General features: G+C 50.7%; 1 protein-coding gene across 5 annotated transcripts in view; it reads right to left on the bottom strand.

Moving 5' to 3' along the window:
• Window positions 1-12,756, bottom strand: part of EGFR (epidermal growth factor receptor) — a 194,755-nt gene that overhangs the window by 50,181 nt on the left and 131,818 nt on the right. For all 5 annotated transcript variants that reach the window (XR_004528039.2, XR_004528040.2, XM_033862782.2 and 2 more), the window contains exons 3-8: window positions 12,386-12,569; window positions 9,142-9,276; window positions 5,557-5,625; window positions 4,679-4,797; window positions 3,229-3,370; window positions 1,744-1,860 (exon numbers count right to left, since the gene is read on the bottom strand). Coding sequence is in view for 3 of the 5 variants with exons in the window: in XM_033862782.2 (XP_033718673.1) it covers window positions 1,744-1,860; window positions 3,229-3,370; window positions 4,679-4,797; window positions 5,557-5,625; window positions 9,142-9,276; window positions 12,386-12,569 (766 nt within the window). In the remaining 2 variants the exon portion in view is untranslated. The remainder of the gene's footprint in view (window positions 1-1,743; window positions 1,861-3,228; window positions 3,371-4,678; window positions 4,798-5,556; window positions 5,626-9,141; window positions 9,277-12,385; window positions 12,570-12,756) is intronic.

Below are 12,756 nucleotides of genomic sequence, written 5' to 3'. Positions count from 1 at the left end.
GGTATAACCCTCTCTCTCTTCAGGGGCTTAACTCTTCTACTTCCTCTGTGCCAGGCACTGCCCCAGGTTCTTATTTTCTTCCTTCCATGTCCCCTCTGCCGGGAGGTCTCCTGGAGCCAAAGGACACTCATCTCTCAGGGCCCCGACACCCCTGCGACACAGGAGCTACAAGGCCAGGTGGCCAGAGAGACCCGTTGGGAGCTCGTGGGTCTGTAAAGTGGGGATGGTAATGGCACAGACCCCCTAGGGGGGCTGGAGGGACTTGATGACGTGGAGCACGGAGGCTGAGTTTGCCCCGTGAAGAACACACGTGCAATGTAAGAGCACAGAGGTGGTAATCAGTTTCAGCTGAAATCACAGATGCTTCTTAGGGAAGGTGGCCTCTGAGGCAGACGTTCAAGATAAGCAGTTATTCATTGAGGCATTTTTTTTTAACAGCAAAACAGCGGAAACAATCTAAATGACCATATACAGGGAGACTGGCTGGATAAATTATGGTAGAGGGGATAGGATATAGGGGATTATGGATAGGGTTCGGGGAGTGCCCAGCAGCTGCAAAGTAGGATGAGGAAGATTCATACGAAGTTATCTGGAGTGATCTCCAGGGTATGCTAAGTTTAAGTGGCAAGGTACAAAGAGTGTAGATGCGGAACTGGAAGACGTGGTCTAGGCCTGCCACGTGCCCAAAGGACTCAGGTGCCAACTGGGGAGGCTCCCACAGGCCACATAGGAGACAGTCTGGACATCAAAGTGAATGATGACAGGAGGGATTACCATAAACTGAATAAAAAAAGGATTCAATGACCTCACGTGGGTACTAAAAAAGCTATTTTAGAAAAGAATATCAACTAATAAATGTAGAAGACATGATAGAAATAGGAAATCACTCCTTTATAACCACCAAGAAATCTGACTGATGCTACTTCAAGCAAATCATCGAATTTGTCATCGTGGTAACGGGATGAAATGGTTGTGCCCCCTGGTGGGACGCAATGAGGGGAAATGCTCCTGCCCACCTGAGTCCCGCCTGGAGGAAAACCATGCCCAGGGCAGACGAGGGACATCCTGCAAAACACCCGGCCTCAACTCTGCACAGCATCGGGGAAAAGGGGGCTGAGAAATGGTTCTGATTTAAGGAAGAGCATGGAACCCACAGCCCTCAGCTGGACTCTGGATCGAAAAGCAGCTAAAAAGGATGTATTGGGACAGTGGGGGAGTTGAAATTAAACTGAAAACTAGAATTGCACTGAATCGATGTTAAACTCGAGATGAGAGTGAAGCCGTCTTTTGTTACTTAGGGGAATGTCCCGTGTGTAGGAAAGTGTGCTGGCGAACGTAGGGTGAAGTGTTATAACACCTGTAATTGTCACTGGGCTCAGAAAACACACACACACACACACACACACACACACACACACACACACACACACACACAGACACAGAGGGAGAGCAACGTGGCGATTACTGAAAATTGGTAAAGTTAAGTGCAGGGCATATGGGTGTTCATTACACTATTCTTGCAACGTTTCTGGGTGTTGTTGGAAAAATTTCTCGATAAAACATAAAGTACAGGATAAGCAGGGATACATTGGCATTGAGGACACCCAGAAACAGGGCAGAGCGTAAAGGAAGGGACACGTTTCCGAGCCGGGAGATCCCCTCCCATCTCGTCTGAGCGTGACGCCGAAGGTCTGGGGGCAGGGAGCAGAGACAGCCCCTCGCCCGCACTGGGCGGCTTCCCACCTTTGCCACAAGGTCCGTCGCACTTTTTACACTTGCGGACGCCGTCCTCCTCCACCTCCTGGCTGTCAGAGCTGCAGGCGCGGACGCACGAGCCGTGGTCCGTCACCACGTAGTTACCTGGGGGACAGTGAAAGGAAGGTGGCGAAGGCGGCACCAGGTGTTCCTGGGCCTCAGGACCCTCCATGACGGGCTGATCCTCTGGTTTTGGTTACTTTAAGGACAAAGAATGAATGGCTGCAAACAGAGAGGGATGCGGGGTTCACGGGTTCTCAGGGCCTCCCCGCCAGGCGCAGTGCCGGGCTGCTGCCTGGCCGCTGGTCACCGTGTTCCCCCCCTCCCTGCAGCCTGTGCTCCCGTAGGGTCTACCTTCAGGACTTGTGCTTGAAGCTTGACTATTGATTAAAAAATGGGAAGCTACACAAAGACCACGCTTCCGCTGGGGCTGCCACACCCGGGGCTGCCCTCATCCCCTCCGGCCAGCGTGGGTGGCGGTGCCCACGCTCGGCACCAGCCCTGACGCCGGTCACTGTCTCGTGGCTGCCGTGTTTGTGTTAATAACCTATTAACACAAATATCAGTCTATACTTTTCAGGAACTCTGTGTGTTCCTTGCAACTTTCCCAAGTGGATCCTCAAACCTATGTGCTGGGCATCTGTCATTTTCCTTCTGAAAACTGTCTACTTTTGTTCTCTGAGGCTCTGAGTGGTTTCCTGTGGACTTTAAACTCTGCCCGTTAAGCTGTCTCTCAAAGAGTATATGTCTGTGTCATGACTGTGGCGAATTTTTCTTCGCTTGTCCTTTACCTTACAGTGGTTTATTATTCTAGTTGTGTGTTCTTTTTTCTGTTCCAAATTGATAAAATTTCATGTTCACAGATCTGGTAGGGCAAACCTCCCCCTCACAATTGTTCTTAAACATTTTCTTCTTTTTCCTTCATCTTCCCTCTTGGAAATCAAGATTGGTTTCTAAAACAATTTAATGAGACAATTCTACACTTCCTCTACCACGAAATAATTCATGTTGCCATTTCCCTAAATACCAGAGTCATCTGTAAAGCACAAATTGAACTAAGCAAAACCCAAGCCCAAATGATTAAACAAAGCCAACTGACAAGCAAAAACCCCTCTGCAGTATTCCTAAGGGCACAACCTTCACCAGATGTTTAACCACTAAAGAAGGCAGGTCTTCTAACTACTCTCTAACTTAGGCCGTTTAAATACCTGCGAAGAGCTAAACGGGAAAATGGCCCAGTGGTCATGGGTCTGTGCCCATCAGACGACGGGATATTCTGGGCGACCACGGCTGGGGCTCAGGACACAAGAACTGACTCGAGGTCGGAGCAGCAGCCGTCCCCTCACCTGCCTGACGCTGAGGCGGACACGGGGACCCAAGGACACGTGAGCGGGGGACGCGGGGATGCCAGCAGGAGACAGAACAGGTAACGGGGTGCCTGACAACGAAAGGGTCCCCACGAGGGGCACTCACGGGGACACTTCCTGACACAGGTGGCGCCGAAGCTGTACTTCCCCAGCGGGTTGACTTTCATCTCGTAGGTGGTGGGGTCGTACAGCATGAGTGGCGGGCATGTGTCCTTGCACGTGGCTCCGTCCCGGAACCTGCGGCAGACCTGTCAGGGGAGGGGCGGCGGCTGTTAGACTCCGTGCGGGGAGCTGCGGCCGCGGTTCTCTGCGTCCAGGTGTTTGGTCAGAGCACACACGTCTAGCAAAGCACTCTCGGTAGAGTCAGAAAGACCTTTCTCTTAAAAGCATGGTTTTTCTTAAATCCACTGTCCCAGCTGTCAGAGTTTACGGATTATGATGAGGGAAAAATACGTCTCCGTTAACTTTCAAAACCAGGCAGGAGTACACACACGAGAGTAGTTAACTCTACGGTGAAATTATTCTTCGGCCTAACTTACGTCAGGTTTCCCTCCTAAACAACACTTGAGGATACATTTTAGAATTTATTGCCAAACGCAGAGAACCTGGACTAGGGGGTGTGGTGCAGAGGGGACCAGACCACGCACAGAGGGGCCCTGACCAGCAGCCTCGGGCCGTCTCCTTCCAGCCGCACATCAGGACCGGCCCAGACCAGCCGAGTCCAAAGCCTGGGGGGCCTGTCCAGCCTCTGGAACTTAGCCTCCCTGTTCCTGAAAACCAGACTCCTTTGGATCCCATCCAAGGTGAGTCTCCCAGTCTGGAGCTCGCTCAGCTCTGACTCTGGGACCCCGTCTGTCCGCCCTGGTGTCTCGGGACTCACAAGGCGCCCATGATCAGATGTGTGGCCCCCGCGGCCCACGGGGACACTAGGTCTCGCTTGAGCTTTCTGCAGTAACAGGGACAACAGCGAGGGCATGGGGACCCCACGGGGGGCGAGGAGGTGGGGGTGGGCGTGGAGGGATATGCACAGGAGGTCTCTGAGCCGGGGTGGAAAGAGCAGAGGCTGTAGGGGCGAAAGGCACAAATGGAGTCGCAGCTGTCCTGCCACTCGGGATCTGTGTGGCCCCTTAACTTCTCCGTACACATCTTAGGGGTCCCTGCGGCATCAGCGCCCTAGGTTTGTAATGAGAATCGAGTGGAGCAGTAAACAGTGAGACGAGGCGGGTGCTGGCCACAAGAGACATTAGGGGCCCATAACACACAGTTCGTAGTTTGGCTCATTCTATGCCCAGGTCCTGGGTATGGAGGCCACACACACTGTGCCGTTTAGAGCACTTAACAGGTAGGTACTTTACTCTCCACCACTGTCAGACAAGGAAACCGAGGCACGGAGAGGTCACATAAGTTGCCCAAGGTCACCAAGTAAGGGGTGAAGGAAGGCAGGACACTAAAAGATGCTTTGTCACCCCTGCGGCTACAGACGTCAGTCAGTACAGTTCAGTCACAGGAAGGCTCTCTGAATCTCGGGCCAGAGAAGCCGCTGGGGTGGGTATTACCAGGCAGTCGCTCTCCCGCGGCCCCGTGCAGCCGGCGGCACACTGGCTGTGGCAGCAGTCGCTGGGGGACCTGCCGCGGCAGCGCCCGGAACACTGCTGGGCACAGATGACTTTGGTCACTGGAAAGAAGCAGAGGCCATCCGTGAGCTGAAGGGTTCGGGAGGGAGGAAGGATGCCTTCCCCGGCACCTCGCAGAGCACTTGCAAACAGCGGATGAAAGATGGATCAATCTGGTGATTCTGCGGCTTAAGTTCCCCAACATTCACATTCTGCTAAATTCAACGGAGTCTTGATCTTTCTTACTGTACTTTTTTTTTTTTTTTTTCTACTTGTTTCTCATCACTTAGGAGAACTGACTCAGACCAACTCTGGACTTTCAGACTGCTAAATTAGATACCGATGAGAATTGAGTTTGGGGGTGGGTAACAGAAAGCATGTACACATAGCATGACGCCTGCCAGAAAGTAGTGTTTAAAAGGACGTAACAGTCACATCACAATTAGACTTAAAGTTTTCAAGATGACATGTCCCCAGATTCCTTGGCCGTTCACGCTCCCGAACTAGGATTCCCGCAGAAACACCCCCTTGAAGAAGAAGCTACTCTTGCTTTTCTGGAGGTGGGTACTCAAGAGAGGGGGGCGGCAGGAGAGGCGAGGACGTAAGAGATGCCATGACTCAGGTAACACAGACAAGCCCCCATTCCCAGGAAAACCTGCCAAACATACTGTTCAGAGAGAATGGCTGGTACACGGGTGGCCCACTTGCACTGACTTACGACAGGGCCTTAAAATCAACAATGCTTTCGGAGTCTTCAAAGGGAAAACAAATGCAAGTGTAAGGGGAGAAGATGGCCAGCGAAACTCTGCTCCCCGACTCACGTTTCTGGCAGTTCTCCTTCCCTGTACCCCAGCAGCTTCCATTAAGACAGACTGGATCACACTTTGGGCCTAAAATATAAACGTAATTGTTAAATTCATATTTTAGGGAAAGGGAACAAGAAACTGATGGCCCCTTCTCAAGGCCCTAGGCAAAGCCACATCCTAGAAACAAGGAAGTGCTTTCAAATTTCTTATTCTGTTTGTTCGACTGGTTGGTTTGTAAGATGATTTAAAAAAGACTCTCATGAGAAAAAAAAAGAACCAGGTACTGCTTTTATTTACATTTCAGTTGTGGAAACTGAGGAGGAGAGCGATTATTGACTGGTCACAGGCCATGAAAACTGGGATTTAAATGGACTCATGGGTCCACATTTCAAATCTGCTTAGGCTTGGAGAATCTTCCAGCATCTCCCACAATGATGTTAAGGATGCCTCATCTGGGGGGATGGGTATGTACCAACCACATTCGTGCCGTGTCCAATCCTCAGGGATCCCAGGAGTTGGGGTCCTGTAAATAAATACTCCCAGACTCCACGCCAAAGAGAGAGAGGCCTGGATGCCACACAAAGGGTAGGACGTGCACGGTCTGTGTCACCTGGTTGATTACCTAAAACTTCAGCTATTAATTTGCAAGTTACTGTCTGAAAATATCTGTAATGGATCAATCCATTCGTGCAGTTTTTGTAAATGATTGACTATAAATGACAGCTACTAAGGGTTTTAATTTCATTAGTTGTGTTCTGTTTTCATCGGCATTAAGAAATCTCAGGACCAAGTGTTCTATATACAGACATAGAGAAGAGCTGACCACCAAGTTTGTTAGAAAGAGATCAGCCATGCAGGTCACTTCCATCGCAAAGACACATTAACCAAGGGACTTAATATGTGTCCCAAAGTCTCCCCCAGTCAGGAAGAATTCAGTCTCTGGGAGAATTTCGGTTTCAAACAGAAGAGCTGACAATTTGCCAAGTGATTGTTGGACCAGGGCACCCCTTCAATAAGACCGACAAGGTTTACAATCGCTCCCAGGGGTGAAAGGCATCAGTGCAATGCTGGTACTTCTCAGAATCCTGAAGGATGGGAGGACGAGCCCCAAATGGATGGTGCGGGTTGTACATTGTGAAGAGAGACAGATGGAGACAGAAAGAGAGAAAGAAACTTAAGAGGAAAGAGCCAGAGTAACACATAGATACGTTCAAAGTGGTTGTGTCTGTACAATGATATCACGTTATCTTTCGTTTTTACCTTATACTTCCCCATATTTTCCAAATTTCTATTATAAGCATATAATATGTTTATAAAAGAAAATATTTAAAATAAAAACGTTTAATGGCATCTTTCTGTAACACAGGAAAACATCTGCCAATCAAGGGATTCAAAGTCTGCTTATGATTCTATTCTTAACCTTCTGTGACAAAAAAAGAATTAGACATTATTTAAAATACAGATAATAGAAAAAAGCAAGAAGAAGAAATGAGACTATCCAGAGGTAATCAATATAGGCATATAAGTATATCTACATATAAGAATTAATATCACACTACACACTGTATTATAACTTAAAAAAAAAACGGATAAAACGTTATGACAATTTTTCCATGCCTTTAAAATGTCCTTCTGGGACTCCTGGTGGTGCAGAGGTTAAGTATACGCCTGCCAATGCAGGGCACACGGGTTCGATCCCTGGTCTGGGAAGATCCCACATGCCACAGAGCAACTAAGCCCGTGCGCCACAACTACTGAGCCTGTGCACTACAGACTGACAGCCACAACTACCGAAGCCCGTGCACCACAACTACCGAAGCCCGCGCGCCTAGAGCCCGTGCTCCGCAACAAGAGAAGCCACCGCGATGAGAAGCCCGCGCACTGCAACGAAGAGTAGCCCCTGCTTGCTGCAACTAGAGAAGGCCCGTGCGCAGCAACGAAGACCCAAAGCAGCCAAAAATAGATAAATAAATTTTAAAAAAAAGAGAAAAACCTGAAAAAAAAAGTAAATATCTTTCTACCTAACATGAATTTTTAATGGCATGGCTGAACCACAATTTATTTAACCAATCTCTTCTTTTTAAATACATAAGTTGCTCTCAAAATTTATTATAAACAAGGCCTGCGTACCGAAAAAAGAAAAAAAGGTTAATATGGGGACTCCCCTGGTGGCACAGAGGTAAAGAACCTGCCTTCCAATGCAGAGGACGTGGGTTCTACTCCTGGTCAGAGAGCTAGATCCTACATGCATGCCGCAACTAAGAGTTCACATGACACAACTAAGGAGCCTGTGAGCCGCAACTAAGGAGCACACGTGTCACAACTGAAGGAGCCAGTGAGCCGCAACTAAGGAGCCCACCTGCCACGACTAAGACCAGCACAACCAAGATAAATAAATAAAATAAAGAATATTAAAGAAAAAAAGTTCACCACAAAAATACACAAAAGGAAAAAAGGTCCTTATTTTTAAAAAATGATGATTAAGATGGTAAATTTTATGTTAAGGGTATTTTATCATAATCAATCAATCAAATCAAAGAAAAAACAAAGCAGCTCCAGTTGATTTTTTTTTTTTTTTTTTTTTGCGGTACACGGGCCTCTCACCGTTGCGGCCTCTCCCGTTGCGGAGCACAGGCTCCGGACGCGCAGGCTCAGCGGCCATGGCTCACGGGCCCAGCCGCTCCGCGGCATGTGGGATCTTCCCGGACCGGGGCACGAACCCGCGTCCCCTAGCATCGGCAGGCGGAGTCTCAACCACTGCGCCACCAGGGAAGCCCTCCAGTTGATTTTTAAGATCCGTATCATCTCCAAATTCTGAGACCAAAAAAAACCCCCAAAAACCCCCAAAAAGCAAAAACAAACACCCATGCATCCACTGCATAGTTGTAGAGAAACAGAAACAGGAAACGACGATGGCTTCTTATTTTCAAGACCGAAAGGTCAGCGAGATCAGGAAGGCAGCCGGCTAAGCGGAGCTTAGAGTCCTCGGAGTTTCCCACTGCCAACAGCGCTAATGGGGCAGCCCTGGCCTGCAGCCTGGCCCTGGCCAGCCTCTCCCCTGCATGGGCTGCTTTACTGATGAATGGCAGGGACTAGGTAACGGGCACTAAATATGGACAAACTCGTCACCGTACGCTCCCCAATTTTGCTGCAGGGCTCCATGTAGGAGTGCCCAGGCCCGGCAGCAGGAGGACAGAGCTCAGCCCCAAAGCTTCCAGAGGGCCTGGCGCTACTTTGAGTCTCAGCAGCAAGTCAGAAGCTCACAAAAGCCTAGGCAGTCTCCTCACACAAGACGTGAGAAGCCCCCTCGCCAGGGGTGACAGGCCGGGCTCTTCTCAATGCCCCATGAGGGCTTAGCTGTCCTGGGATGGGAGTGGGGGCGGGTGATCTGCCAGCAGGGGAGGTGTCACCATGAAAAACAGGTTTTTTTCCCCTCCGTCTTCTAGTGAGCATATAATCTGTTTACTATCAATATTTACTTTTGTATTAGATTATTGTAACGTAATGTTAACTCTGCTTTCCTGATCCCCACCCCACCTCCACAGCTCTGCCCACTTTAAGAGCTGCAGGCTGGGGGCAGGGGTCATGTGGAACACTTACATCTGCTCAGCTGGCTCTGAAATTCAATCGACATATTGCTTAGAAAGTCGGCGTTGACGATGTCCCTCCACTGGACGGTGTCCATGTTGCAGAGGACAGGGTTGTTGCTGAATCGCACGGCGCCTTGCAGGATCTCTGCGTGAGAAAGGAACCACCGTGAACAAACGCGCTATCTCTCCTAAATTCTCCTGAAGTATGCACGCGTTTCTTCACGTTTTGCCTTCTGCTAAAAGACGGCAACCTGCAAACGAGACTCCCCTTGGAACTTCACCGGGGGCAGCGGAAAATAACCTGATGGACTCCTCTGTGGAAGAGTCAGGGTTCCCCTGCCCTGGGTCTTTGAACCGTGAATGATCAGAATTTCGAAATATGGGGAGGAAAGAAGATAATGCTTTAGTCACTTAGCATAAACGACAAGTGTACCGTGAGTCGGTGGTTCCCGGGGAGGTTGGTCTGGGCTGGACCGGAATGACTGTGCGATGACGATGTGAAAGGGCAGAACTGGAATGACCGTGTGATGATGATGTGAAATGGCAGATGCAACAGGAAGGGCGGGTGGAAGGGAGGATGCTGTGAGGGGCTTTGGCAGTATTTCATTGGAGAAAAGGGGGTGGGAGTGAGGTGCAGCAGAAGGGTGTGTACGTGTGAGGAAGAGACGGGACGGGCGCCGGGAATGCCAAGATGTAAACCTGTTCAACTGTTCAAAGGAAGAGCTGGGAGGACATGAAAAATCAGGGGTGATATGAAAAGTCAAGCCTGAGCACAGGACAAGTGTTTTATCCATGACATTTGTGTTTATTTCCTGAATGACTTGTGTACACAGAGCACAGCACCAAGAGCTGCGGGGTCAGCGGAGATGAGTGATTTCTGTTGGTCCCTTTCTAAGAAGCGACATGCGTGGGAGACACAGTTAATGACCTCATGTCCACAGCGGACCACGACTCACAACAGGGGCCAGTTGGGCTATATGCATGACCTGAGCTAATCCTCACACGGTTCTCTGGCTGTAACTCAAATCTAGATACATAGGTAAATGCCCAGCATCCCACAGCGGGAAAAGGACGTGGCAGAGGAAGGGTTCTCCCTGGGAAGCTCTCTGAGGCTGATGGAAAGAATGACATTTCCTGAAGGCTGACGGCGGCAGCACGTGGAGGAACCTGAGGGAGGGCGGGCGCTGCGGGCTCCAGTGGACATACAACCGCAGCACAGGCCCCGAGGGCTCAGGGGGGCGGTTCCTTCGGCAGACAGGGGTGGGGTGTGGGGTGTGGTGGGGGTGTGGGGGTGTGGTGGGGTGTGGTGGGGGTGTGGTGGTGGGTGGGGGTGGGGGGGTGGGGGTGGGGCGGGGGCTACAGAGGCAGGCTGGGGGGTCGGAAAGGGAGCTTTGGATGCGAAGTCAGAGACGGCAGCAGGACAACCAAGTGAAAACGTTCACCAGGAGGGAGCCAGAGTCAAGGGATAAACTGATGAGAGGTCAGCACTGGAGACGCAGAAGAGAGACGTCAGGGCAGCGGGACCCTCGGGACGACAGATCAGGGGCCAGGAGAGCGCCAGCGGGGAGGCCGAGGGCCCGACAGAAGCCGCGGGCAGCGTGGCGAGGACCAGAGGCCCGCGTTACTTATCAATAACAGTGTGTAATTCTCGTCCAGTAACCCACATTAGAGGATTATTTAATAACATGAAATAATCGGGATTGATACTACCCCAATACCCACAACGGAAATAACACCAGGCGAAGAAACGTCTGCCCAGCGCTTTATCTGGAGTAATTCACTTAGTCTTCTCAGCCACCCTCGGAAGTCTGTCACCATCGTTCATCCCCCTTTTTTTTTTTTTGCTATATGCGGGCCTCTCACTGTTGTGGCCTCTCCCATTGCGGAGCACAGGCTCCGGATGCACAGGCTCAGCGGCCATGGCTCACGGGCCCAGCCGCTCCGCGGCATGTGGGATCCTCCCGGACCGGGGCACGAACCCGTGTCCCCTGCATCGGCAGGCGGACTCTCAACCACTGTGCCACCAGGGAAGCCCCATCCCCATTTTTGAAGACACAGAGAACACGCTCCCGGGTGCCTGGCTGGTGAGCAATGGAGCCGGGGCTGGAACCCGCCAGTCCGCTCCCACCCGCCTCTGCCTGTCGCCACGCGACAGCGACAGCATGAGGCAAGATGGGCATCCAGGCAGGCGGAGCACAACCGAGCACGGACAGCACAACCCAGCACCAGAGCTGCGCCCAGCAGGCGAGGGTGTGGGAAGCCCTAAGGCCGCCTCCTGAATGCAGAGCCCAGGAGGCAACCTGGACAGCAGACGTCAGGCTCCGTGGGGCTTGGACACTCAGCCATCCCAGCACCGCGGCCTGGGACCAGGCCCCTCCCTGCCCAGCACCCTCACTCTGTCGTGCATCCTCTGCTCTCATCCCCCATTTGGGGTCGGCCCCCCAGCTCATCAGAGCTGCGTGGAAGATGCGAAGGCAAGGGCTCTGGGGGCACAGACTGGGTGGCCATCGCCGGCCGTCCTTTCGCTCATGTGGGACTTCAGGAGGGTTACTTTGCCACCATTTCTTTATCTGGAAAGTGGTAGAGCCACCACTGGCTTTCAAGGAAGGCCGTGGGCATGAAGTGAAGTTACCAATTGAACACAGCTGGCACTGCACCTGCTGCATGGTGAGGGCACGATCACTGTTACCCTCAACTTTTAAAAATCAACTTGACGTCTTTTCTTCATCTTCTGTAGTTTCCTCTCACAGAACTCACACAAGTGCCCTACTCACGAGAATTCAAACTTCTCCTGTAATACCTTTATTCCCTATCCTTAACTTAAAAATGGCTTTCTGGATATCAGCATTAATTTGGAAAACGTCTCAAATAAGGGTTGATTTTTTTAATGTATGTCCCTTATACCTGAGGTCCAGGTAGTAAGACTGGCAGACTACCTAAGCATTCCAGCTCCGGTCACCTGGTCATACTCTTTTTTCCGGAACCTTTACCACTTTTTACGAACTCCCTGGATACTTTTCCACGAACCAGGGAGAACTGGTACTTGGCTTAAATCTTCCCTTCCCACCCCACCATCTACTATCTTCTTAGCGACTTCCACCTGCTGTATCTTGCACATGGCTGGCACGCAAATACATCTGTGTCTGATGAATAAATGTCTTCTCTGAATGGAATTCAGAAAAGCACCAAGTCTGCTGAGTACCATCCGAGGTCACTCTCTGCATTTATAGCTTCCCCATTCCCTGGCCTCTCACCCTGTAAGTTTCTCATGGGCAGCTCCCTCAGTCCCGTTTTATTTGCACCGTAGTTGGATAAGACCGCTAAGGCATGGGTGTTTTCATAGAGCACATTTCCTCTGATGATCTGCAGCTTTTCCAAAGGAATCGTCTCCACTGTGTTGAGGGCAATGAGTACATAGCCAGCAACCTCCTGGATGGTCTAAGGAGATAAAACATAAACATATTATTTCTCTTTTGAGGAACTCACAAATGCAAGATCTGAAACGGGTCCAGAGAGCCCAGGACACCGAGCTGAACAGGAGTGTTTGACAGATGCAAAGCAGGCAGGTGATTACCACCGGATCCCATGGGAGGTGACAGAATTTACAATGATTCCTGCGTTTTTT

The sequence above is a fragment of the Tursiops truncatus genome, chromosome 9 (assembly GCF_011762595.2).
Source record: "Tursiops truncatus isolate mTurTru1 chromosome 9, mTurTru1.mat.Y, whole genome shotgun sequence".
NCBI classification, from domain to species: Eukaryota; Metazoa; Chordata; class Mammalia; order Artiodactyla; family Delphinidae; genus Tursiops; species Tursiops truncatus.
The sequence above is the reverse complement of the archived record's forward strand: the minus strand, read 5'-3'. Positions and strand labels throughout refer to the sequence as shown.